Here is a 27,922-nt window from a genome sequence, read left to right on the forward strand (position 1 = left end):
AGTGTAACAACTTCATTCCATCAATCAAACACCTTAGTTGGAACTAAACCAATTAAACTAAATATTAGTACTATTATTATTATTATTATTATTATTGTTATTATTATTATTATTTATTATTATTATTATTATTATTATTATTATTATTATTAGTTGTAGTAGTAGTAGTAGTAGTAGTAATTTAGTATTTTATAATATAATAATTTCCAACATTTGTCCTAAAGGGCTCCACTCCACTCACTGTGCATTTCCAAGTATTGGGGAGTCCAAAATGTTGTACACCCGGTCATTGCATAATCCCCATAATTTTGCAATCAAAACCTTTAGCAAATATGTCTACAAAGAAAGTCAATTAAAATCACAATCCAGTTATAAATGAGTTTGTTGGTTGGTTTGACCAACATGTTTAGTTTGACCTCTGATGTCCACATGAGCATCTGACCTGCTGTGTGTGAACTTTTTTTTATGCTGCTGTCTGTGACTGCTAACAGAATTGCCCCGCAGGGATAAATACAGTTTTCTACAAAAAACTAAAAACTCAAAAAATGTTTAAACAAAAGGGCTATTTACAAGTATTAACTGAAAAAGACTCTCAACAGAATAGTAAAATGTGTAAACAGAACTGAAAAAGCTGACAGAACTAAAATGTTGGTGTGGCAGCTGCAGGTGAAGGTCCAGGACTGGCCAGATTGTAGGATGTTCACCAGTCAGTAGCCAGAGACCCAGAATATCAGAAGTTTACCAGTGATTTGGGTATATGGGATTAAAGGGGAGTGCAATAATAATAACTGTAATTGAATAAATGCAAGATGATTTAAGTTTAATGTCATACTGTGGAACATAAGCAACCCAATAACTGAACTGTTTGAGCCTGTTCTATGTACATTTCCAGTAGTATTTTTCAAATCCGGGTCAAAAACGCTTCATATACAGTTTTTACTTAAAGGTTACAACATAAAATCTCCGTATTTTGTCTTTCATTTAAACCCAAGACTGGAACTGGAGAAACTGTGAAACCTTTTGCCTGGATCCATCACAGATATCAAAAGGATTTCAGTGCATAGTCACAAATAAAGTTCACCACTAGACAAAGAAACAGCTCTTGCACTAGATTACCATTGCTTTTCAATAAATTTGTTGTAAATATGGATTATATATGCTGGTAAATATGTTGGCTGACTATTTTTAAGCTTTCAACCATGTTATATTGTTGTATAGTCATATGTTGAACATTTGTTCCTCACTGGTTATCAGTGCACTGTGTATATATCTCTACCAATACTATAGATACTGGCATTTTGATTCTATTTTATTTTGTGCTTTTAAAAACACATTTAAATTGTTAATTTTGGATAATACACACTTTTTAACATCACCAATAAATAAACCAAAAATAGTCAAATCCAAAATTTGCTCCAAACCACATGCTTAGTGTCATAGGATTGGCTGTAAATCTATTGATTAAAAAGACTCAAGCATATATCATGTCATTAGAAATGGCCGAATCACAGTTTCCATTAAAATGTGATTAATTTCATAGCCCCAACCCAAGGGATTCTATTTCTGTATGGAAAGTTCATCTTACCTGTCCAAAGACGGAGTCCACAATGGGGCGGAGCTTCCTGCCATCACCCTCCTGCAGCCACAGGTCCTCGGGGTCGCCCATGGGAGAGGACAGGCTCAGGGTCTTGGCTTTGGGTCTTGGGGGTCTCTTCATACTCGCCGAGCTCCATCGCCTGAATGACTCTATTTTCTTCTTGATGGAACCCTGCAGAAGGAATTATGAATATAGTGTAATATACTGTATATATATTTTTATATATACCCATGATACCATCAAAGGCCCTTGGGGTCTTCACCTGTTGCCCCCGCTACTATCCTTTGTTATTTCAGCTGTACTTGATATGATCATCCTTTGAAACAATGACCACTGTTTTACCAAAAGGGTTTTTTTGTTATTGCTGTGAAATTCCCTCAAATGTTAATCTGCATACTTTACCCACCTCTTTATGTGTAAAGTTATATGTTTAAAATGCTTGTTATACTTTTGCTCATGGTCAGCTTGTTCCACAGACACCATGCCCCCTGTCTCAGCACTAGCACAAGCATTAAGGAGGGGGCGAGTCCAGGTCGAGCTGTACTTCGCTGCTGGAGGCTGGAGTGGGACAGTATTAGTACATATATGGTGACAGCACCTGAACCAACAGAAAAATGCAGAGCTAGAAAGTTTACCTGCCCCACAGCTACTTTTATTTACCTCATCTGCTGTAGATTATAATAAATTTATGTGATTATGTGTTTAATCAGACCTGTCACATGCCATTAGATAAGTGGATGAAAGAAAAAAAACAAGGACAAGAAGAATAGATCAAGATAAATAATATGACCCTATAATGATGACCCTTTGATGACCCTATGATATTGTGAAGAACAGGACCTATACTTTAAGAGTAAGATGAAGAGAATTTAAGAATTTAAATGTGGCCAAAAATAAGGAAAATATGAGAGCTGGGATCCAGAATTATGAAGAAAACATATAAAAAGAGAACTATTTAAATTAAATAAATAAAAAGAAAGAATTAAAAAATTCAAAATAAAAGTTTGGAACATGAAATTGAAGCTAAATTCAGTTCACTGGTGAGGGGCATAAACTGGACCACAGGGATGTCATAGTGAAGATTAACTCTGAAGTTAGTTTTGAAGATACTGAGAGAAAACAAAATTTTAAGAAAAATTACAGAGAAATGTATTGCAGCCCATGCAGGGTCTCGGGTAAAGCAGACCACAGGAAATGTAGTGATGACTTGCTCTCATGTTTACTCAGTCTGGGACTCAGTCAAAAGTTGTTTGATGGTTTTATATAAGTTGTTGAGACGGGTTTATGCATGTTGTTGAGATGGCTCCAGGCAAGAATTTCAGTGAGTTTGTGAAAGTCACTGAGATGGGGTTGAGAAAGAGTTACTGAGAATTGAAGGAAGTACAATTACACATATATTTTTGGATTATGTACTGAGGATATTGAAAACGCAATAAATTGTTGAAAATGTTGAATGAGAAGAAAACTAAAAGGGTCTTAAATGTGAATAATGTTGTTCAGAGAGGGAGAAAAAGAAGAAGAAAAGGAAAATCTTTAATGAGAAATGGAGGTCCTGAACATGAGAAAATGTGTATTGAGCAATAATTGTTTTGTTTGGGTCTGACATTTTGAGAAAAGAAAAGAAAAAAGTCCAACAAGAAAAAGAAAAATGTTTTCCAACAGGAAAATAAGAAATCCTAAAAACTGAAGCTAGAGGTTGAAATTGAACATAAACAAGAAAGAGGTCAAACCTGAGTATAAGTGGACCTTCCGGAAGTAAAAAATAATGCTATAGCAAATGATTTAACATGTTTCTTCTTTTGGTCCCTGTTTGTGTCTGTTCAGTGCAGTGTTTTTGTTTATGTCTACAAAATTGTCTTAAAAGCTGGTTAAAAAAAAAGAAAAAAAAAAAAAGAAAGAATGAATGAATGAAGGAATGAATGAATGAATGAAATGAGAAAAAGACAGTTCTACTCAACTCAGGCCTCACTGGTCCAAAAGAAGATGACAACACAACACAGACTTCACTGGTCCAAAAGAAGATGACAACACAACGCAGACTTCACTGGTCCAAAAGAAGATGATGACACAACGCAAACCTCACTGGTCCAGAAGATGATAACACTACAAAGGCCTCGGAGATCCAGAAAAAGATGACAGCTCTGTACAACATGGTTTTAAATGGCTTAAAACCAAATCACAGCTGACTACAGAGTGCTGGAGTGCTCATCCAGAACTCTAACAACAACCTCAGAGACAGCAAACATACATAAGTATTGAATCATCTTCACAGACCCAACAGTGATAGAAATAGGCAAAACATAAGTATTGGTAATTTGAGGACTCATACCACCATATTACACAAAATGGACATACAATAACAACAATTTGATACAGAAATGGACCTACTACTATTAGACATACAGTAACACAACACAAAACAAATGTGGCAAATATGGGCATTATGCGGAAGGACAATGTGCATCTTATTTTACTCCTGTAAATGTATTTTTTCAAGTCAAGAATAACGCTCTGGTGATCATAAGGTCTAACAGGTAATTTTATTGACACAGCCATTTTCAGTACTAATGATATCTGTAAAATACACATAAACACACAAAATGTGGATTGTGAAAGAAAAGTAATTATTTTCTGGTTTTAGTTTTTCTTCTGGCTAACAAATTCATGTTTTTTTTTTTTTCCCTTTTAATTCATTCATTAATTTATTGCTCATGCTATTATTTTGTTGGCATCAATTTAAAGACAACAACAACAAAACCAAAAAATCTGACAATTAACATAAATACATATTTCTACCATTATTTGCCTTATCTTTGCTGCTTGAACAAAAGGAACAGGAAGAAGATAAATCTTATAAATCCTGCTCCTTTCACAGATCAAAAAATTTAACTTTTCTTTAATAATCGTTCCCCACCCCAAAAACCAAAACCAAGTCACTAATCAATTAGCCATATGACACAATATCTCACTTGTGCTTTCATTAACTTAAAACATTTTCCTTAGTCACATAGTCCCTCATTATTTTATCCTCATTTTCTTGAATTTAGAAACACTAGAGCAACTTTTAAAATCATGATTTAACAAGTTCCATATCTTGACTCCGTATACAGAGACACATTTCTGTTTTAATGTTGTCGATGAGAATACAGTTCAGAAAAAATATTGTCTTCTATGGTCACAGTCCTCCGAGACAAACGTAAAAAAAGATTTTGTAAAGCTTTGGGTAAATGTCTTTGTTTGGCTCTGCACAGAACTAATAAAATCTTAAGATCAACTAAGCCTTTAAATTTTAGTTGATTGAACAGTTGAGTGGTGTGCTCTCTGAAACTCTTTTTATTGATTATTCGTATTGCTCTTTTTTTTTGCAGCAGGAACAAAGGTTTTATGGTACTTTGGTAAGCGTTGCCCCACACTTCAGAGCAGTAGTTAAAATTTGGGAAAATGAACAAGCAATATAACATGTGAAGTGATTTACAGTCTAACAAATCTTCTACTGACTTTTTACTATTTTTACTGACCTTTCTTTTTATGTAGTCTACATGAGACTTGCAATTTTTTCACCTAAAATTACTCCTAAGACTTTTATCTCTCTCACTCTCTCAATACTTACATCATCAGTAGCTATTGCCACATTTTCATTCTTTTTTCAGTTATCAACTTATTTTTGTTAAACCAAACTCTCACTTTTGCCATTTCTTCTTTTATGCTCTCTGTTACTTCTATTAAGTTACTCCCAGAGTAAAAAAATATTTGTGTCATCTGCAGACAGCAGGAATTGCAGCTTTTTTGAGGACTCACACAAATCATTAATAAACAAAATAAAGAACAATGGCCCCAAAACAGACCCTTGTGAAGCTCCACATTTCACCCTTTTGTATTGTGAGTTTTGTCCATTAAAGTATACATATTGTTGTCTGTTTATGATGTAGCTAGTAAGCCATTTGTACAATGGTGCTCTCATTCCATAGCTATATAATTTTGATAGTAAGAGTTCATGATTTATGGTGTCAAAAACTTTTTGTCAAAAAGCTTTTTGCAAGTCAATAAACATGCCGATTGTATTATGTTGTTTCTTGCCAGTTGCATTGATCATTTTCTCCATGAGATCTATTACAGCCAAGTTTGTAGATCTTTGAGGTCTGAACCCATACTGGTTATCACAGATAAGGTTATACTTCTCTAGAAAGGTCTTTAATTTCTCTACAGACCATTTTTCAAGGACTTTAGAGAACTGTGAGAGTAGTGATATAGGTCTATAGTGGTTAAATTTGTGTTTGTCACCTTTTCTTGAAAAGGGGGATTACTTTTGCCACTTTCATTTTTTTTGGGAACACCCAATGGCACAGAGAAATTACAGATGAAAGTCAGTGGTTTAACAATGCAGTCTATGGTTCTCTTGACTATAGTCATGTCAATGCCCTCACTATGCCCTCTGTTGATGTTTTACTCTGGCATTTTTGGACAATGGACAAAAATTCACCCTCACTAACATCCTCAAGAAACATTGACTGCATTATTCTGTTACCAAATCCTTTCTGTTTTAAGCCGCACATATTCATTGTCTCTGCTATATTGGCCCCCGCAATAATAAAATAGGAGTTGAATTCATTAGAAATTGTTTTCCTGTTGTTAAACACTATATTATTCTCTTCAAGATAGTCTGGCACTTTGTTTGGTTGAGAGTTTGGTCTCAGTGCTTTGTTTAAAGTTGCCCATGTTGCCTATTTTATTATCAGCTTTCTATTATAATCCTTTTCAGCATTTCTTAAAATTGTTGTTAATTTGTTTTTGTACATTTAGTATTTATCTTCATTACTGGTATTTTTAATTTTAATTTTTTTTTTAATACAGATTATTTTTCTTTTTGCATGCTTTGATTAATCCCTTTGTCATCCATGGTTTATCGTTTTCTCTAGATTTCCTGAACACCCTCAGTGGGCAATGTTTATTGTATAGGCCTGAATAAATGTTAAGAAAGGCTTCATATGAGTCATCAACATTCACTACATACACATCAGACCAGTCTTGTTGGAACAGTTCATTCCTGAAATCATTAATCGTTTGCTCTGCTCTAACTCTAAAGTATCTCGATTGTTTTAAGCTCTCATATCTCTTAGGCTGCAAATCATAGATGGTAAAAACAGGTAAGTAATCGCTAATGTCATTAATCATCAAGCCACTTTGTATAATTATTTCTAAATTGTTGGTAATAATATTGTCTATAAGTGTTGCACAAGTGCTTGTCATTCTGCTAGGTTGTAGGACTGCAGAAGAAAAAGCTTTGGTCCTTAATGTACCACGAAACTGGGAGATCTCTTTACATTTGGATGAACTGAGAAAATGAATATGTGTTTTATATTTAAGACTTTACCCATGATACCATCAAAGGAAGAAATGGACATTCACGTATTTGACACAATTTAACCAACAATTGACCAACTTCACATTGGTATCTTTCCTGTAGTAGGTTGATGCCATCAGTAGGCCTCACATCCCCTGCACGTACCACACAGAGTTTTTAGGACAAACCGCTAATGTCACTTAATTTTAGTCAAGTTCATACACTGACCTTCTTCAACAGCTTTCCCTCGGAGCCCTCCATGGATGCTCTAGTACTGCTGCTGTTATGGTGGCGTGTTTTGGGTTTGTTCCGTTTGGCATTCACACAGATGTAATGCCTCGATGTCCACTCCACCTCTTTATCTGTCCGCACACGGGCTCTGACACGGGCGTCGCTCCTCCCTCTCCTCCTCTCATCCCGCGTCTGCACTATCACTTTCATCTCTCCTCCTGTACTTACATCCACCACTCTCATCTGCAAACACCGTATTCAAGCGCAATCCCTAAATCTCCCAAAACAAAATTATAATTTCAGTCACTCTAATCTAGTAAAATATTGTAAAATCATGACCTTGTTCAACCTGTTGAATGAGAGATTATAATGTACAATGTTTTATTTTATGTCAAAGTGCATCAGTGAAAAGTCTTGTGTTTTCAAACAGTGTTTCTGTCCATGTATGCGACATGTCCCATAATCCGGCATTTATTTCCTCTCTCTGCCTCTGATCTCTCCTGATGTAGGCTTGTCCTCAATCCTCTGCACTTACTGTGCTTCTCATTGTTTATTACAGTCACCATATGGACCTTTGTCCAAATGTGTGTGAGAGCAATGAAATCTAACTAAAATAACTGAAAGATTACAATTTTGTTTTAATTTTTTATTTTTTAACCAGAAGATACAGAATATAATTTTTCGAGCAAGTTAGAGCACCCAAAGGAAACCTACACAGACAAGTGGAGAATGTGCAAACTCCCATGGTGCAACACTGTGCTGCCAGGGTTGTAGACACAAATAACCATCATTTATAAAGATTATGTTTTTTATTTATTTATTTATTTTATTATTTTTATTACACCTGTATTCAAAAATTCACATTCACTAGCAAAGAACCATGCCACAACAATGGGATTTGATAAAGATATTTATTAATAATATGGATAGATATGGTGGCTGGAAGACTCAGGGTGGTGTTGAGAGAGCAGAGACAGACGGTATTGTCAGGATTGGCCTCTAAAGGACATCGGGGTAAATGAAGCTGTGGTTCGCTGAAGAGGAACAGGAGGAGGTTGAAGTGTGGTCCTACTCCTGAATCTCAGTTAATCATCATGTTTACTCCATGTGGAGGCACTGGTGCTCCCCCACAATATCTCATATTTCATATTTCTGATATTCCAACAGAGGTATCATCAACTAGTTAAATTTTTTTGTCTTTTTTGTATATCAAATAATAATAATAATAATAATAATAATAATAATAATAATAATAATAATAATATCAAATAAAATAAAGATTTAGGTTGGTTGGTTCTAGGATTGGTTATCCTGAATACACTTTTCAAACTGGACTGAACACTTACTGTAAATAAGAAGGGCTTTATGGAAAAACTAAAACTAAATGTATGATATACTATTTTCAAACTGTGTGTCTGTATACGAAAATGAAGTAACTGAGCTGTGGTATGTACTTTAAACTTTCACTTTTATTTTCTCAGTGGTTCACACAGTTGTTTATAGTTTAGCCTAGACTAATTTACTCATGCTTATAAATTATGTCATAATAGGTTGTGAACTCCAATCATGTTATAGCAGCCAGCCTCTATTGATACTTAGGTCCATATGTAATATTCAAACCACGATCCTCTCAGATTCTCAAAGAAGAACTTCAGCCCACCCCTTCCTCTTCTGGAGTTACCATAAATGTCAGCACCAAATCAGTGGGCTGCCCCAAAACAAGGAAGTTTTCTACTCCACATCTACAGTGCTTCAACTTTGACAATCAGATGACAAAGTAAAGTCACTCATTTATCACTTGGTGTGTTAGATTAGCTCCAACAAACCACCAGAGAACTGCTGCTGAATCTAAAGGGTAAGAAATGTTTTTTTTTAATTCTCAAAAGGTAAGGATTAGCTGGATAGATAGATAGATAAATAGACAGATAGATAGATAAATAGACAGACAGACAGATAGATAGATAGATAGATAGATAGATAGATTAGGATGACCAAACGTCCGTTTTTCCCCTGACATGTCCGTATTTTGCGTTCTGTCCTGGGCGTCCGTTTTTTTTTATAAAGTGATGCAAATGTCCGGGTTTTCAGTACCGTTCATTGGGGGCATTAAACTGAGCGTCTCTAGTAGCGTCTGTGACTCAGAAGGAGCGAGACACAAACAGTCGGTCAGTCTGCAACATACCAAAGCACAAATGCGCATTTAACGATGACTTGGACAAGAAATTCTCCGTTTTCCGTCCCGGTCGGGAAAAGTGGGAGTCCATGTGCACAGGTTGTGAGGGGAGAGTACAGTGTCCCTCGTTTATCGCGGGGGTTACGTTCTAAATATAACCCACGATAGGTGAAATCCGCAAAGTAGTCAACTTTATATTTTACAATTATTCTATCTGTTTTAAGTCTGCAAACCCCCCTTTTTACATCCTTCTTAAAACTTATTGGTGCTGTCGTCCTTCTTTATGTAACGAACTGAAGATTCATTTATTCCATAATGGAGCCTACAGCGCAGAGTCCTGCACTGGTCCACAGGACCGCACCTGCCCGTTAACCCGAGATTATATCAAACTTTTGCGCTGCCTACGACACGGACTTAACCAAGACTAAAACCAGGACTAACCCAGGACTGATTCCAGGACTGATCCCCCAAGGTGTCCGGGTTTTCATAAACGGAAATATGGTCACCCTAAAATAGATAGATAGATAGAATGCTTTTTTAATCCGCAACTATCAGATCGAGCAGATTCGCACAGAGTGTGTAGAAGCCCTGAGGGGCTCTCTAGGGAAAGGGTGTGTAAAACGCACCTTTGCAAATATTACTACCGGTATATTAGCCAGTGGACCATAGACTCACTCTATAAAATAGATGGATTATTTGTCTGTCAACACAGCGGATACGCGCGCAAACTGAGTGCGGGAAGAGCCGCGGCTACATCGTCTGTCACTGTCTGCTGAACTAAAAAAAAAACAAGGCGATACAGGCTTTCTACAAATTCTTCATGCATTGTGCGGCTTGTTATGTTATGAAACGTTTATGGGGGTACAGGTAGGCCTAGATATGTTGGGGGTGATCGCCAGGGCGTGTTTCGGGCCAGTCGAAATTGAAAACGGGGTGGGGACCAAATGTGGACCAACCCACCAGGCATTTGCCCGGTCGTACAGATTGCCAGCCCGAGCCGGTCTAGCAGCATATAATTAGAAATTGAAATGTTTCAACTTGTTCACAGTGATTTGATTATTAGGTTCTCTTCAGGATAAAGAAATACCATACCATGCTAATGAAAACTGCTGTTGTGTTTTTAGGCAAGAGACTATTGTATAGAATAAATTTTGTGTGCTTTGGGTGCGTCCAAAGACAATGCATTATTATATTTCTTATGGCTTATTGTCACTTGTCCACATGGAAATGTGCAATAAATAATTCATTGGTGTGATATTGGTACATTATGGAGTAGCCAAAAACAGGGTTAATCTTATCCTTAACTATATGAGAGTGGAAGGAGAAAACCTATCTTCTGTGTTTATCCTTTATCTAATATTTCTACCTTTATCTAATATTCCATCCAAATTACAGCTCCGTGTGGTAGTAATTCTGCTTTTCAGATGTAGTTTACTTTACAACTCGCCCTGATTTTTAAAGTACTTTTTTAGTACAGTTAATGGGACAACAATGAGCCAGTCAATAGAAACTGGTATGAATATGATAAAATCCAATCAGTTGGAGAGGTGCCCAGGCCCAAACAGCTCCATGATAAAAGCATCCGGATTACAGGACCTCAAAAGCATAATCCCTCATCATCACGTCATGTTTGTTTGGTGAATCAGTGAAATAGTGTCCTCTGCTGGGTCAAAATAAAAGAGCACCCAGAATGTTTTATTTTATGTTTTATTACATAACAAATTTATTTTATTTTTAAAGAAATCAATTTTATATAAAAATTAATCCATGCTCAATTCGTAGGGAAGTTAGTAAAACAAAGAAGGCAATTTGTTGTTTAAAATTTAACATTATACTATTAAAGCTACCATCTCCTGTTGTATTCTCACACTTCACCACGAGATGTTATCTACATTACTTCTGTCTGATAGTACCAGCCAGCTGTGGCCTGACAGAAGAAGACCAGAGAGCACTGGACCGTTTCTCAATTTCCAGTCTGCAGACTCTTTCCTTGTGTACTCCCAGGTAGAGCTGTGGGAGCAGACTCTGAGAATGGACTTGACATTTCTCTATCCATATACTTGTGCATACTTGTGCGTACAGCCACTTGTGTAGCTGATCACCGTGAAAAGTTTGTTTCAAAGTTTATGGTTTACTAAAAGCCTGCCGCATCTGTCCTCATATGTCTGTATAATTAGATATAATTAGAATACAATAATATTGCTTTATATTATCCAAAAAAAAAAAAAAAAAAAGCTAAAATAAGATATAATTTCAGCAAAGAAAGACACACTGACGCACAACAGTTTATTAAAAAAACATATAAGAAAATCTTGTATAAAAACATGTATATTTATAATACATATTTTGAGTGAAATCTGATTTATTTATTTATTTTTTGCTGCATAAATCCATTACAAAAATACATTTTGAACATAGAACAAAATCTCAAATTCAGTCTAATTTTCAGCTTTGCACTGTGTTTTCCTCGATTTCTTCCCGTGTTAGTTTATGTGGATTAAAGTAGTTATTCTTGACCGGGGACTGGTTATCTGTTGATTGACTTGGAGACCGTTGATATCTGAATGTTTGCATTTCACTGTTTTTCCTCTTCATGTGTGCTCTTAAACTTTTCCCTGGCACAAGCAGTATCCCTCCTCCCTCTTCAACTAACCCGTCAAAGACTGCTCCGAGACTTTGGCGTATGCGGACACAAAAATTTGGACAGCTAAAGGCGTACAAAATGGGGTTTAAAACAGGATTTAAAAAGGCAAAAGTTGTAGCTAGCGGTAAGCCAACTTGAACAAAGTCTGATTTGTCTCTCCAATACTCTGCAATTACTTCGATAATGCAGAAAATGTGATAAGGGGACCAGCAAAGTACAAAAACTGTAATGACAAACGTTACCATTTTAGTGAAGCTTTGGGAGAGCTGATTTTGATTGGGCACAGTGGTAGGGGAGGTAGGAGAGTTAACTGGTGTCAAAGAAGCTGATCGAACAGACCTAAACGGCTTTAGAAATATGTTAACTCTTGGTGATGGTGTCTCATTGCTTTGAACAATCAATGTAGTGGCAAGCCTGCTTGCACTTTCCCTTCGTCGCAATCTTCTTTTCCTCAGAGTTACCGCTATATGGATGTAACTTCCAGCAATGACCACCAGGGGGATGAGGAAAGCGAATAGCGTTTTCGAAAAGGCCGTGGCTTCTTGTCTTATCCTACAGTGTCGTTCTAACATATCTGAGGAACTTAAATACATGGCAAAATTATGATAGCACAATTTTCTCTTGTCCTTTTTCTGAGTAATGGAGCGAAAAATAAAGTATGGAAAAGAGTTGATTACAGCCCACAACCAGCCTAAGAGACAAACTTTCCATGCGCCGTTTACTGAGCGGTGATTCTGACACCACACTGGTTTGGCCACCAGGAGGCAGCGATCCAGAGAAATCGCAGCCAACAGAAAAGCAGATACAAACATGTTTAGAAAGAAAATTGAAGTTTGGATTTTGCAAAGTGGTTGTCCTAACTCCCAGCTGTGATTTGAGGAAAGATAATAGGTAAAAAGTGGCAGTGTCAGAGTTGTGAGAAAATCCGAAATGGCCAAGTTGAGCACCCAAACGGAGGCGACGGTGCGACGCTGTAGACGAAAGCCCACTACCCAAATGATGAGTGCATTTTCTAGGATCCCCAGACAGGAGACCACGCCATGGATGCACACCAGCACTATGTTAGCCTTAGTATTGTTGTTGACACTGTGGTCTATCATAAGCTGGAGCAGGGGGCAGACTGGGACCTGCCCTGGGGCCTCGGTGCTGTTGGACATTTGGGAATCTGAAAGAAAAAAAAAAAGTAAATTGGTGCAATAACATTCAACAGACCTATAATGTGAAGCAGGTTGTTTAATCTGATATTGAAAAATAAGTGACGGGTTAAAGTTGGATGGGTCAAAAGAGTCAAAACTCAAATCTCAGTTTACACAAGGTAAAAGGTTTACAAAAAAAAAAAAAAAAGTACTTTCATATTACAGTTTTTTTTTACTAAAAAAAAAAAAATCTTTTGTATACCACTGCGTGCAGGAGCAGGCAGGTAAACAACTCTATACTTGCATTTTTTGAAGATACAGCTATTAGTTTACTCAAAAGCACAGATGTCATCAGCTATAAGACAGAAACTGCTGAAGTGGTGCATTGGTGTGAGGAGCACAACCTTGTGTTAAATGTGGGAAAGACAAAAGAGATTATGGGTGTGGCCCCTAACTCACTTCAGCAAATGTTTGAGGAGACTGTTAGGAAGCTAGGCAGGAGAAGGTCAGGCAGAAGGGACTGGGTCCCAAACTGTAAACTGAACAGATTCAGATATTTTTTTGTGCCATTAGCCGTTAATCTGCTCAACTCAGATAGTGCAATTAAAGAATAAAAGTAAAAGACTTAGGGAATGTGCAATCAAGACTGCACATAGGACAAGGGAATTTGCAATCAAAACTGCACATAGGCTTAGGGAGTGTGCAATTATTAATAGAATACAAGACTGCAAAGGGCTTGCCTGTAAAGAGTGACATAAAGGTCCTGTGTATCACTTGTGGTCACACTTGGTCTCTAATTTATTTATGTTCTATGGCGGTGTTTGTATGGTGCTTTTGTTGTTGTGTTGTCCTGTCTTTGTGATAAAGCATGTGATCATTTGTCCCAAGACAAATTTCACCCATTTATCTTGAATAATAAGAAATACTAGAAAATATTTCTTATTATTTCTTAATAAGAAATATTTGAATTGCCATTTAATTATCAAAACGTTTCACCAAATCAAACCAAATCACCAAACTCAGTGTTTGAATGAAAACTAAAGTCATAATATCCACGTAACAGTCCTTAAAATGAATGGCTGACAGGAATGAATGAGCAATTACCATTCAACAGTTCAGTTAATATCATTAATTTGAATAAAAACTAATTTGAAATACCACATTTTTAGAGCCCGAGCCAATATCTCACTAATGCAGTCCTTCTAAGTTTTGGGATATCATTCATGGCATAACATATTAGAGTGTAATAGAGACTGTGGTGAAGTAGGTCAAATATTTTTTTCAACAAAGGAATTTATTGTAACTGTATTGGCAATGCTGACTTGCCATAACTTGCAAACAACAACAAAGATAGATGTTATTTCATACCACCATACCATTTTAACTGTCACTGCATTTATTGTTAAAAAAAACAACTATGTTTTAGCTACCTTGAAGACTTTCCTAAAAGTCAGTTAAATAGACACATCTACAAAATTCAAAGAGATAATCTGCAGTAATTATGCTTCCAACGCTATTCCTTCAATTAATATGATTCAGCATTGCTAAGTTTTTCCTGGGAAAGTGTAATATCAAAGACAGGAGTCTACGTGCCTTAACTTGAAAATAAACATGAATCACTTGGCTTACATTATACAGCCCTGCAGCAATACTGTATTAGGCAACAATAGGTAGAGGCACCTCTGTACATAAACCCCACTAAAAAAACAAACAAACAAAAAAACAAAACAAAAAAAAACAACTGAGATTCTGATTTGTGAAAGCAAAACACAGGAATGCACTTTTCGGTTTTGTCTCAAAATAAACATGTTGGTGCCTGTTTCAATAATGGTGCAACCACATACCAGACCTTAGCTTAGGGCTCAATGAATGTGTGAGAAAATTAGAAGATAAAATCACATGCGGGTCATTGCTGGGGTGTAACTCTCAAGTGCAAACACAGTAACTGTGGCTGATGCCTAACATGTAGAGCCATATAATACCATTAATGCTTTAATAGCACCGCAACATTCCAACTTTTTTTCATTTTGACTACTCTTTATCCAGAATTAGGAGTTGGGACTGGCATGGAGGATCTAATATCTAAACAGATACTTTATATGGGCATCCAGAATATCCTGCAACATTTAGACATTATGACAAAAGTAGTGCTGAAATGTCTTCAAGTTCTAGTATTGAAAAAACATGAATGGATGGGAAGAATAACCACAAAGCGTTTCAGTCTTGTTTGGAAGATTTCATTGCATGTTTAATGCTCTATTCATTTAAATAATTTGCATTTTTATTTGTATTTTCTAGTGACTATTTATTTAATATAATTGATATACTGTTTAATATAAGCTAATATTTAATAAGGTAAATATAATAAAATGAGAACAGTCTAACATCTTGTCTCCACATGAAAACAGTGACTCACTATTCCCATTGCAATGATCTCACTGCTTTAATTTGAATGGAAACCATCTAATGATCCACAAAAACACTTTTTTTTCATAATTTGAATTGAACTTTTGAAAAAAAAAAAAATATATATATATATATGTATATAGAAAAAGAGAGTGAGAGAAAGAGAGAGAGAGAGAGAGAGAGAGAGAGAGAGAGAGAGAGAGAGAGAGAGAGAGAGAGAGAGAGAGATTCAGGCAAATACCAGTGAAAATAATTCTAAGTTAATGGCTAGAGGGTTTATATTGGTGAAACCATACTATTAATTTCATTTACTGTTTATTAAAAAAGCATATCTATGTACAATTATGACTTGGCGAAAGAAAAGTATGTTGAGTTGAATCGGTTTTGGTAATTTTAACCCTCTCCAATACTCCATTATTTGATTGAACATGCCTTAACAACTTGATAGTAAATAAATATAATTGTCTGAATTCCAAATTTGTCTACTACCCCAAAGCCATAATCAAACCCATGTTCAACAAAAAGTGAATGTGTAAAGGTAAGTTAAGGTAAGACTGACCTTAAAACTTGGCAGCATACACGTATGAAGAGAGCTTAGTGTTTCAAATTCTTGTCTTGTTTTAGCCTGTGTCGTTAACTCAGACTCTATAGTTGTGTCACTATAGCCGCAGAGATCAGTCAGCTCCAGTTGCTCCTCCTTTCACTGTGCATGATGGAGCGTGTGAACAAACTAGGCAGAATGGCAATGCAAATAAAACAAGATACACAGTAATAAATGGCACAAATAGAGTTAAACTGTCTTCTGGGCTGATAAAGAGCAAGTCATAAAGGGATCATGTCAATATATTTAGTTACTATGAAATGAATATGGTAGTGTAGTATGTACTATTGTTTACAAAAGCTGAGAAGGTCCAGTGGGCTTCCTATGAGTAGAGAGTCAAAGTCAAACCCTCTCTCTTTGTTTTGTTTTTTGTGCTTGTGGGCAAGACACCATAAACATTCATATAACTGTCAGCCCATCCCAGTCATTACATAGGTTTCTACCACTCATGGTAAATTTAGATTGTGAATTAATAATACACCTTATTGCAATATAACAGTGTTAGGAAGCCCAACAGGGTCTGCCCAAATACAAAACATGCAGGCTTGTGCTCTTTGCTAGACAACATTTCATATAAAATTTGCAAAGAAAGCCCTTTGATCTTTCCAAAGACACTATTCTCCTAGTGCCCACTAATGGAGAACTACTGACTTGACACGACACAAGGTATGAAAAAAATAACTAAATTGCACACTTAAAAAAAGAAAAGAAATGTAGTAGAAATTACAATTATAGGTAATTTATTTCAATATTTTATACACAATTTTGTCTACTACAGTATAGATTTTCTTTCTTGCTACCAAAAATTTGTCATTTAAATTATATGCTATCATGTTAACTTTTATCCATTTTGAATTTGAAACACACTTCTGGAAAATACTGAAAATACTTATACAGGCAATAAGTTTTTTGTCTTTTTCCTTTCTGGAAGTTCCCACAGCAGATTGTCTGCACAGCAGATTGTCTGCAATGCAAATGGCATCTGGTATGCCATTTGTTTTAGATTTTATTGAGGCGTAATCATTTTCCTATATGCATTGTTCCTCATAAAATGTCAAATGATCTTTCAATGGCCATTTTATCTGACTCCTTCCCTGTCTTATCTCTCTGCCTCCAGATTAACCATGATTTCTCTGCTGGGCCTCGCTGTATTGGCAGTAGCCCTAACAGAACCAGCCCGGGCCTTTGTCTCGATTGGTGGCAGGGACTCTCACATCTCTATTACCTCGACTGCTATATTACAGAAAATTATGGAGACATGCGAAGCAGAGGCGAACAAGAATGGTTATGAGTTCAAATCTACGGTAACTTATATATTTTAAAAAGTCATCCTGAAGTTGTCCATAGTAACAAAGATTTTGAGGGTCTGGTCTGAGGACAACAAGAGTAAATCACAAGTTCTTTGACAATACGATATAGTATCAATTCATAGGACCCATGGTATAATTGGTGATAATAGAAATATGTTGAGATACGATTACTGCCCCTCTATCATTCAGACCTACAAACAATATGTTGATTCTACAACTTGTGATCTGAAAATACATGGGAAATAATGTTTTAATATAGCTCCTACATCAGGGGTCTCCAACCTTTTTTCTCCGGTGAGTTACCTTTACAAAACAAAAATGCCAGAGAACTACCAATTTCAGCAGTCGCAAAGGAGCTGAGTAGATGAGGAAGAGTTAGATGCTCATACAACATAAACCATTATCCATTTATCGATGCACCAAGTTAGGCATCAAAATGATACATTTACATTGATAATTGATCAAATTTTACCAATTATCTGCAATACATAATATTCAGAAATCTCTTGGCGAGCTGCTTGGAAGAGGGTGGAGACCCCTGTCCTACATAGATACAGGACCACTTATATTTCTCATATGATGAGCACTCTCTAGAAAAAACAGAAAAAAAATAATACAAAATATTTTTTATGTCTGTCTGACACAGGGTAACTCTCCTGAAGAGATAGTACATGCCTGTCTGGGTCCCACTGCTACAGGTGATGTATCTGGGGCTAAGTTTCACTCAGCTCTCCAGGAAATCTACATGCAGAATGCATTAGTTGACAGAGACTTCGTCAGTAGGTGGGTTCATTATTTTCATCTTATTAATATAGTTTGTATAAAAATGTACCAACACCACTTTCTATTTGTTATTAATCCAAACTATTGAAATGGTCAGCAGAATTATTGTAAGATCATTTTACAGTTGGGATATTGGCTAAAAATTTGACATGATATAGGAAAAAGCCTACCTTTCATTCAAAGTGAAAACCAGTTAACATGAGATGTATTTGTCTACCTTGTCAGTGCCCCTCATCACTTCAACTCTGAGGCGTTCCTTGAGGGGAGGAGTCTGATCACTGAGGGAGTAGCGGCCATAAAAGCGAACATTCGAAAAGAGAAGTTCCAAGCAGCCAGGGAGACTTTGGGCAAGATCCTTCACACTCTACAGGTGAGAGAAACAAGGCTAACAAAACTGTATGTACAATGCTTTGTAACATAAATGAATATGAAACAGATACATTTATAGCAAAAAAGGCTGACTAAACAAGTGTGAAGAAAAAGTCAACTTAATGTCTAAAATCACTAAAACACACCCACAGTTACTCATAAGAAAAAACTTGAAAAACATTCTATGCGTTCTGGTCAATCATTAAAATAGGCCAATAATAAAATAATTGGGTGCTCTAATTTATATATAATTTATGTAAAATTAAATAATTTAACAATGATTAATTATTAAACATAACATAACAGCCCTTTATATGTATGTGTCCTCTGCAGCTCCAGCAGGCGTAATCTTGACCATGTTGTTTTGACATAATAGAGCCTAAATTTGCAGAGCAGCTGTTCTTTCCTTTTGTAAATAAATAGTGAGCATACCGTTGGCCCTCAGACCAGGCTGGGCTTGACTTGTGTTATACAATCGAGGACTTGTCACGCTTTCTATAATCAGAATTTAGGCAAGCTATACATTAGGGAGCATTGCAAACTTGACCTATATTTTATATTTTCTTCCATGAGATTTTCAGTATACAAAGAGAGGAAGTCCTGTTACACAAAAGACCATTCTGTGAAAGCATCTATTTGATGCATGTTATGAGTTACAAGTTATGCATGTGCATGTGATGTGCATGTTATCTAACAGGTCATATGCTCTAAACCAGGGGTCGGCAACCCAAAATGCTCAAAGAGCCATATTGGCCCAAAAAAACAAAAACCATACCTGCCTGGAGCCACAAAAAATGAAAAGCCTTATATACTGTAAGCCTAATATGAAGGCAACATAGGCTGTCAGTATATTAGCTGTATAAGCCTACTATTAAAACGACTAAGTCGGCTACAAATACAAAATGAGCATTCATGATTACACAAACCCCTTTTACGACCCTCTCATACTCGGTGCGCCGTCTGTAGCCACTGAAATCAGGTGGTTAGTGTTGATTCCTTTGTTATTTAGGCCCCGTTTACACGTACACGGGTATTTTTAAAAACTGAGACATTTCCCTTCGTTTGTTCACATCGTTTACACAAAAACGGTGAATTCGCCTCTGAAAACGAGTCTTTCTAAAAACTCCAGCTAGAGTGGAGATTTTGGAAAACTCATGATTCATTTGAATTTTTTGCATATATTTATTAATTGATCTAATGACTAATGACGTGTGTGTTACTATGGATATCAAGGACTTCTACAGCCACAGTAACTGGGTGGAGCTGGGTTACAAAGAGCCATACCTCAATCTCATTCGTCCAGATCTTCCTATAGAAAACATAGCAGGTGAGTACTTTTTCACTTCTATTCTTTTCATGGGTTATCTCACCATCACCCACCTTCAAATATGGAGTGACAACAGTGCAGCGCTTTGAAAGGCTTTATCAGATTTGATCAAGCCTTTATCAAGCGTCAAGCACTATTATTAATATTACATTATTTTATTATTATAATATTTATAATTTTATTCTAATTGATGGGTGACCAATGAAGCCCCTTTGTTTAACATGTGTCACAGAAAAAAAATAAAAATAAAAAATCTGGTCTGATTACATGTGTATGTAATCAGACCAGTGTGGCCTAGCTCAAGGTCCAAGTGGAGACCAGATTGATATCACCCTCTGCATAAAAAATATAGAGAGATAAAATTCTGGACTTGCCATGCAAACTACAGCTACTACAGGAAAAAAAATATAATTGACAATATAATTTTGTCAATATAAATGTAATATTAAATAAAAGAAGAACTACACATTTAGACATTCCTATTAACACTTTTAACTCTAACTGTTGTTGCTGTAGATTTGGACACTCCCACCTGCAAAGATTGTGCCAGTGGAACTTGTCGCAATCAACTCCTTCCTGACATCCTGCAAAACCAGAAACTGACGTCTGGATACATGGATATCAACTCAGATAAAAAACCCTCTGGTATAGCTGTAAAACAAATATCATAGTTTTAAATTAACATTAAGAGGAGGATCATGTTTCTTTTGACTGGGTCTCATGGGTTGCCAAAGTGAATCAAATACATCCATCTAACAAAGGGTATAAAGAGTTTGTAGCTCCCCCTTCAAGGTACCCTTCGTCAAAGGGGCCTAGAGCAGCTTAATGACTTGCCTGACCCAACAGTCACCATGACATTCTGTATTGTAAGGCTGGTCTTGGAAGTAGTATTTGTAGTGTTTACACCTTTCATGGGAGTTCTTTTATAAAAATCCAGTCCATATAGTAAAAAATTTCCACTGTGCAGGTAAATGCAGTCATGGTGGACCATCTGACCTAACTGGAATCACAGTTCCTCGTGGGGGCATTCACAAAGACTTTAGGCGTCCTGATAACCAGCAAAAGTACGACAGCGGTGAAGGTTGCCATGAAGGCAACATTGCAGCTGCTGGAGGACATCCGCCGGGCCGCAGGTGACAAAGACTTCCTCAGGTTAATCTCATGTATTCATGTTAACAATATACACTCCACCTAAAAATAACATCTGATAATTATACTCTTGCATCAGAAAAGTGATGTTTGCTTCTTTTTATTGCAGAATGTTGGGCATTGCTCGCTCCTCTGTTGTGTGCTTTGTCATTGACACAACTGGCAGCATGTCGGATGATATTGAAGAAGCCCGAAAAGTGGTATATGAAATCATTGACAGTAAAAAGGGAACGCAGGATGAACCATCTGAGTATATTTTGGTGCCTTTCAATGACCCTAGTATGACCTTTCATATCTGTTGATAGCTATGGTGATATAAATGTATGATTTAATTCCATTACCCTTTTGTTGACATGTAGAATTTGGACCTGTTACCAAAACAGTAGATCCTGAGATCATGAAAATGGAAATTTCAAAACTTAACGCACAAGGAGGTGATGATGAGCCTGAGATGTGTTACTCGGGTATTCAGGTACTTAAAATTAAAACATTTATCTTTCATTATTACTGTAAATGTATCTAATAAACTGATTGTTTTGCAGCTGGCCTTGACAACTGCCCCTTCCTACTCAAACATCTATGTTTTCACTGATGCTTCGGCCAAAGATGCCAACCTAAAAGATACACTTATTGCTCTAATCCGAACAACCAAGTCAACGGTAAAATTACCAACAAATGAATCTCAAACATACACTACCAGTTACCAGTACCAGTCAGTGCTACCTCAAAACCTCCATCTTACCCGATTCCCCTTTTAGTCCAGGACAAGAACAGGCTTTTAAAGAGTGTAGTAGCCAAATTGAATCTCTGTCAATGGTAGCTATGGTTGACACGATTACGATGGCTATTGTGTTTATGGGCTATCACCATTCTTCATATAAGTCTACAGGACATCTTGGATCTAGATAAAAGTCACTTTATTTTAATTATATGTAAGAATGCATATAAACAAACAAACCATGATTTAAATGTAGTGATCACAAACAATTGGCCTGGTCGCACACCGAAATGCATCATTGAAAGGCACACCTTTATACCTGGCCTAACCCTGAGCACCAGGGGTTATGTTATACTATAAGGCGAGAGTGCAATAGACTCTGCCACTGTGCCACCATCTAACACTTGGTCTTGGAAAGGACCGAACCATGCATCAGGACTAAACTGAGCCAACCAGTGTGAGTTTACCCTCACATTGTGTGTGAACCTCCACAGGTCAACTTCTTCATTACAGGCAGCCTTAAGAGACGACGTCGCTCGACTGGAACAGGATCACTTAACGACTACAAAGACCTGGCTCTCGCTTCAGGAGGACAGGCCATTCAAGTGACCAAGGACCAGCTGTCAACGGCCACTGATATCATCCTGGATACTTCCACATCTGCTCTGGTACTATGGCAAAAAAGGAAACACAAAGATAAACCTGAACTTACTGGTGGATTGGACTAATGGCATGGCAACTAAAGTCCTCTTAATGTTTAAATTATGCTATGCTATGTTTTTTTCAGGTGACAATTCTCCAACAAGCAAGGAACCCTGGAAAGCCAGACACGTTCTCATTCAGTCTGGATGATTCCCTGAAAAACATCACCATCTACATTACTGGCACATCTCTCAGTTTTACACTGACAAATCCTGCTGGTAAAAAGCCTAAGACACATTTTATCAGTTAACTTAAATATATGACCCAATTTTTTGTATTTTAGGTGTGACCCAAAGTAGCAGCCAAACCACTGGTGCCCTGGCAACTATTAAATCAGTTGGAAACCTTTGGCACAGTAGTTTAAATGCTGATAGAGCTACAGGAACCTGGCAGATCAGCATCACATCCAGCAACCCATACACAGTCAAAGTAACAGGTAAGAAGTAAGTCAATCTTAAGTACAACCTGACCATAGTGAGGGCATGGTGCTAGCGACAACAAGAAGGTCATGGGGCAGACATTGCTTTTCTGTATGGTCCATGTGGTACTATCAACCTATACAGGCAAAATAGGCTAGTCCTTAATTTGTTAGTTATCCTGGCTCAAAGTCTAGATATGGGTCCCAGGGTGCTATGCTACAGTCACCCACTGTCTGTTGTTTATTCATTTGGATAAACTATTTTTACTAAATTAACTGTCACCAAATTGACATCTACTGTGTTCCCGTCCCAACAGCAGTGAACAATTGGTCAAATGTATAGGACAAATTTCACAATAGACAGTAAAGTATATCAACAATATGGCTCATGAAAGACTGTTCTGTCACTCGGTCACCAGCTTCTGTCACCACTTCCTTGTTTGTGTCTTGCTTCTTCTTTCTCATCACCACCGATCACCTGCCCAAACCAACCTAGCTCTTATCTGCCTGCAGTTCCTCCCTCATCTGCATCTACCAATCACAACTCTGCAACTGCCACTATTCTCCTTCTTCTCTCCTTTGGGGTACATTGCTTTCCATCCCCGGTGTCTAGGCTCAGGACAGACAAAAATTCCATTCTGCATCCAGATCATTCCTCTCCCTCAGAATCCTTGCTGTCCCTGCATCTGATGATTCTATTAACACATCAAAGTTATTAGTTATCAAATGTTTGGTTTCTTATGTGCACAGCATGTAACTATCAGTGAGATCTATGAGATTTCTGTTTGTTGCAGGTCAGAGTGTCATTGCCTTCATCTACGACTTTGTAGAAAAATTTGAAGGCCCTCACCCAGGATACTCTGTACTAACAGGACGCCCACAAGAAGGTAATATCAGATGATAAAGCAATATCCAAAATCTTTGACAATCTGAATGATCACAGACAAATCTTTACATTATCTTACATTCTTTAGGTCAGCCTGCCAACCTGATGCTGCCTGTAATGGGTAGAAAAGGCCCCAGTTCTCTGAAAGTAAAGGAAGTCAGTTTAATTTCGGTGTCCAGCTCTGGCTCTACCAATGCTACGATCTCTGACATGGGGAATGGAGTGATCCTGGCCACTGTCCCACTTGTGCCCAAAGAAGAGTTTGTGGTTCGTGTGAAAGGAATAGATACAGTTTCAAACACAGAGTTTCAGCGACAGTCCACCACTCAGATGTCTGTCTCTAAAGTCAACATCCAGGTTGGTTTGTAATGATCTGTGTGCTCATCAAAACCTAGTCAGACCAGGCGGCAGAGAGTATAATTATAACAATACAACTTTTGCTGTTTTTTAGGCCACTGTATCCAGCAGTATGGAGCCAGGTAAAGTATTCACACTGCCCTTTAGTGTCTTTACAAATGGTGCTGGAGGCCAATATAAAATCAATGCTCGAAATGACAGGGATTTCTCAATGACCTACCCAAGCAGGTAAAAGAAAGTCATTTGAATTATATAAAACTCTTACAATTATACAAAAATGCTTTTTTTTATCATTTAGTCTCAGTGTGACATCAGGACAAAATTCCAAAGCTGAGTTGACAATAATGCCCCCTGCTGACACAGTATCCGGCACTGACATCACCTTGACCCTGGAGGCATCTCTTGGCTCTGACTCCAATTACGTTGTACTGAGATTTTCTGTTCTCGAAAAGGTAAATGGAACATGGTATTGTAATAGGCCTATAGGGAAAAAAAATGTTTTATATGAAAGGAAATAATGATATTCAAAACAGTTATCATGCTTTTGTTCATTCTGCAAAGAAAGCAAAGATTATCATTGCATGAGTCAAGTTAAAGATACAGTTTTCTTTTATATGGGGCCATTATTGATAGTTTGTGTGACGACTGTAGGCACAGCTCTAAGGCTTTGTTAGACTTTAGTCTGAGCTTTATTTTAACACAATATGACCAAAAAGAACTGACTGTTTGAACAAAGCATGTGAGCTGATTTGTGCTGTTAAACAACTCCCTCTAAAACAGTGCTTCTCAAATAGTGGGGCGCGTTTGACCTCGGGGAACATGCTTTTTTATTTTTATTTTTTTTTACTGTCCTAGAATAAAGTGCAATTGCACTTCCACTACATTAGGGGGCAGTGGCGCTCTCATTGGCAGAGGGTGCGCAGGGAGCATTCGCTCGGTGGTCATGGATCGGTGGTGTAGGAGTTTTGTTCGCACTGAGCATGTGTGACCGGTGTGTTTTGCCCTCTCTTTTTATCTCAATGACCCACGGAGGCTGCTGGAGTTTGGTGTGACAGCAGTTTATTCTGCACAAAATATAGAGAACAGTTGCTGTGAATTGATTTGTAGTGGACATTCATCATGTGTTTCATCTCGTCTCGAGTTCTCCATAGCAATGAGTAGTACACGCAACAACATTCAGGTTATTACAACATTAAGTCTTTTACAATATTGTAATAACAAAAATAGAACAGCAGCATTACTCAATACTCTGTAAATAGTTCTTGTGACCGTATAGTGGATTTTCTTACTATAAAATAAAATAATTTTTTTTTCAACGGGCAATTTATATTTGTACCTTCAGTGCAATTTGCCTGTCTGTCACGTTTTTCTAATTATTTTTTTTTCTTTTTCTGTAACGTGCAACGCACTTAGAATAATATAACCAGATGTACATTAGCATAAAACATTTGTACCTTACGTACCTGCACAAAATATAGAGAACAGTTGCTGTGAATTGATTTGTAGTGGACATTCATCATGTGTTTCATCTGTAGAAAACAGTCATTTATTAGCCGCTAGCAAAACTAAGAAAAACATGGTCAATTCAAATATACTGTAAACTGACTTCAGCAGATCATGGCCAAACAAACATAAAATACCTCCAGTACAACACACAACTGTCAGCTTAGCAATAAAATAGCTACACATGAGTGAATTAATAATTTTTGTCCACACAATTTCACAGCCACGTTACCTCGTCTCGAGTTCTCCATAGCAATGAGGAGGACTCAGAATTCGCACGAGTTTAGTAAGTGCAGGTACGGCGGGCACCAGGAGATGGCGCTACTTCACAATTTAGCTGGATTTAGCAACGTTCACATTAACTATGTTACACATGCGCGCTTTGCACACAGCACAGAGTTTGAGTATGAAGTGTAGACACGAAGTGTAGCAGACCCTCAGGTGACACCATGAAAACATATTTAACAGGGATGAGAAGACAGGCGGAGAGAGACGGAGATAAAGAGACAAACGAGATGTTTTATTCTTCCTAGGGGGGCATGACAGAAAATAATTGAGAAGCACTGCTCTAAAATAACATTACAGTCACAAGCTAGCTAGTATTAGGCAGTTTTTCAGTTAGTCACTCGCTTTTGTGCTCTTGCTGAAAATGAAGCACCGAATGCTCGTATTGCTCATAGGCTCTTGAAAATATGTTTAAAATATGATATTTTATTTTGAGTTTTCAGAAAAAAAAGCTTTTTTTTTTTTTAATATGTGCATTGCAGCCATGGATCTGTAATAAAAAATAAAATTATAGTTCTACGATTGTAGCTCCACGTTGCCTGCTGAATGTTCCGCCATGTACAGTCTGCATCATTAATCTCTATGTACAGGCCAGCTACTAACTATTGAGGCTGAAACGACGTAAACCTAAAGATCCTTATTTTTTTCTCTTCTAGATTACAGATTTCTACCCGCCCTTGTGTGAAATCGTCAGCGTACAAGTCGCTTGTTCCCACGATCTGTCTCAGTGCCATAGTTCTGCGTGGGAACTCGTGGCGAACCTCACAGACGGAAACGGCACCGGCATCGAGAGCGTGAAACTGCAACAGGGCAACGCGAATCTCACCGAAGTCATCCACGGAGATCCTGCTCAGTACCGATACAACGCCTCCTGCTGTTCACAAGTGGTAGAAATTGTAGCTGTTGATAAAATCGGAAATGTTGGAAAATGTTACCACTCCATCGAACGCAGCGCAAGTGCTCCTGCTGAGAGACTGTCTGTTCTGGTGATGTTGTCGCTTTTGTTTTCACTGTTTATTGTCAGGCCAAATTAGACTTTCCATTATAAAACTGATGCACATTGACATGCACACGAGAATTGTGTACTATAGTGAGTGAGACTATCTTTTGTGAGTATTTTAAAATGTAATAAAATAAAATAAAATCTATGAAAACTATTTGGATTTAAATGTATTCTTGGAATAGGTGTCCAAATCAAACTAAAAAAACGCTTGATACTACATAGAGTATAATAAACTACAATACAATACAAAAACAAAGAAAACTGTATATGTCCAAAAGAAAAAAAATAGAAAAAACGAACCTAAAAAAAACAAGCAATTGTAAATACATGAATGCAGGTACCCTTTCAGTAAGAAAGGGCATGAAATGAAACAAAGAGTAGATTTGGACTGGTGTTCTGAGATTTTAATTGTGTGTATTTCAGTGTGAAGGCTGTATCAAATGGTGAAGTTCCTTGAGTGCATCACATGTGTATATTAAACATTGACTTTATATATTTGTTTGACTATTACACATTGAATTGTTTAACCACTGAAATCTTATGTATGTTTAAAGGTACCACTGTGTGAAACATGTATGCTTTTGAGGTACTCCTTTGCAGATATAGGTTGTGTCCTTTTAAGGAAATTCATTGTAAAGTAGCAGCAGTGGAGATGGTTCGGCCTGGTGCGAAACTAAACAAACTGGTGATTTACATTGGGCTGCTGTCAACTCCCTAAACCTAAAGGAATGCAGAGATACTCCAAGGAAGATTCAAGGCGTTACCTGTTCAACATATTATTTGCATATTCATATGGATGTCTATAAAATCTGATTTGAGGTATTCAGAGGCGTCCAGATTTGCCTGATTTAAGACCTGTGTAGTCGTAGGTGGTCAGGGGTAACGATCTGACCCAGAGCTCTGTATTAGAATTGTATTGTTTAGGGAATAAATTATTTTTGATTTTAATCGATCGATTCCAGTGGTTATTTTTAAGAGAACAC

General features: G+C 37.1%; 2 protein-coding genes across 3 annotated transcripts; one reads left to right on the forward strand and one right to left on the reverse strand.

Moving 5' to 3' along the window:
- Positions 1-11,727: 11,727 nt before the first annotated feature.
- On the reverse strand, positions 11,728-25,976 carry LOC110175143 (prostaglandin D2 receptor 2). 2 transcript variants are annotated; one of them, XM_055157787.1, is made up of 3 exons: positions 25,884-25,976; positions 25,612-25,677; positions 11,728-13,151 (listed from the first exon to the last, which is right to left on the reverse strand). In XM_055157787.1, exons 1-3 carry the CDS (start codon positions 25,900-25,902, stop codon positions 11,788-11,790), a joined length of 1,449 nt encoding a protein of 482 aa, XP_055013762.1. In that variant the 5' UTR covers positions 25,903-25,976; the 3' UTR covers positions 11,728-11,787. The 2 variants fall into 2 exon arrangements, with proteins under 2 accessions (XP_055013762.1, XP_020796915.1); XM_020941256.2 differs by lacking the exons at positions 25,612-25,677; positions 25,884-25,976 and adding an exon at positions 16,088-17,252.
- On the forward strand, positions 17,254-27,887 carry LOC110175141 (von Willebrand factor A domain-containing protein 7-like). The gene is given in 18 exon segments (XM_020941255.2): positions 17,254-17,433; positions 18,086-18,222; positions 18,448-18,592; positions 19,825-19,918; positions 20,435-20,563; positions 20,886-20,988; positions 20,990-21,070; positions 21,177-21,346; positions 21,427-21,539; positions 21,610-21,726; positions 22,280-22,453; positions 22,573-22,705; positions 22,771-22,923; positions 23,700-23,792; positions 23,880-24,148; positions 24,243-24,376; positions 24,447-24,600; positions 26,593-27,887. Coding segments are annotated over 18 exon segments (2,757 nt in total). The 3' UTR covers positions 26,971-27,887.
- Positions 27,888-27,922: the final 35 nt, after the last annotated feature.

Source organism: Boleophthalmus pectinirostris, unplaced genomic scaffold (genome assembly GCF_026225935.1).
Source record: "Boleophthalmus pectinirostris isolate CB_2022bp ecotype Guang Dong unplaced genomic scaffold, ASM2622593v1 HiC_scaffold_22, whole genome shotgun sequence".
NCBI classification, from domain to species: domain Eukaryota; kingdom Metazoa; phylum Chordata; class Actinopteri; order Gobiiformes; family Gobiidae; genus Boleophthalmus; species Boleophthalmus pectinirostris.

What these genes read in the sequence shown, in the direction of transcription:
- LOC110175143 (XM_055157787.1), bottom strand. An exon ending in GTTCTCTATATTTTGTGCAG is followed by an intron (nt 13,152 to 25,611) that starts GTACGTAAGGTA and finishes TTTTTCTTTCAG; the next exon opens with ATTCCCAAATGTCCAACAGC.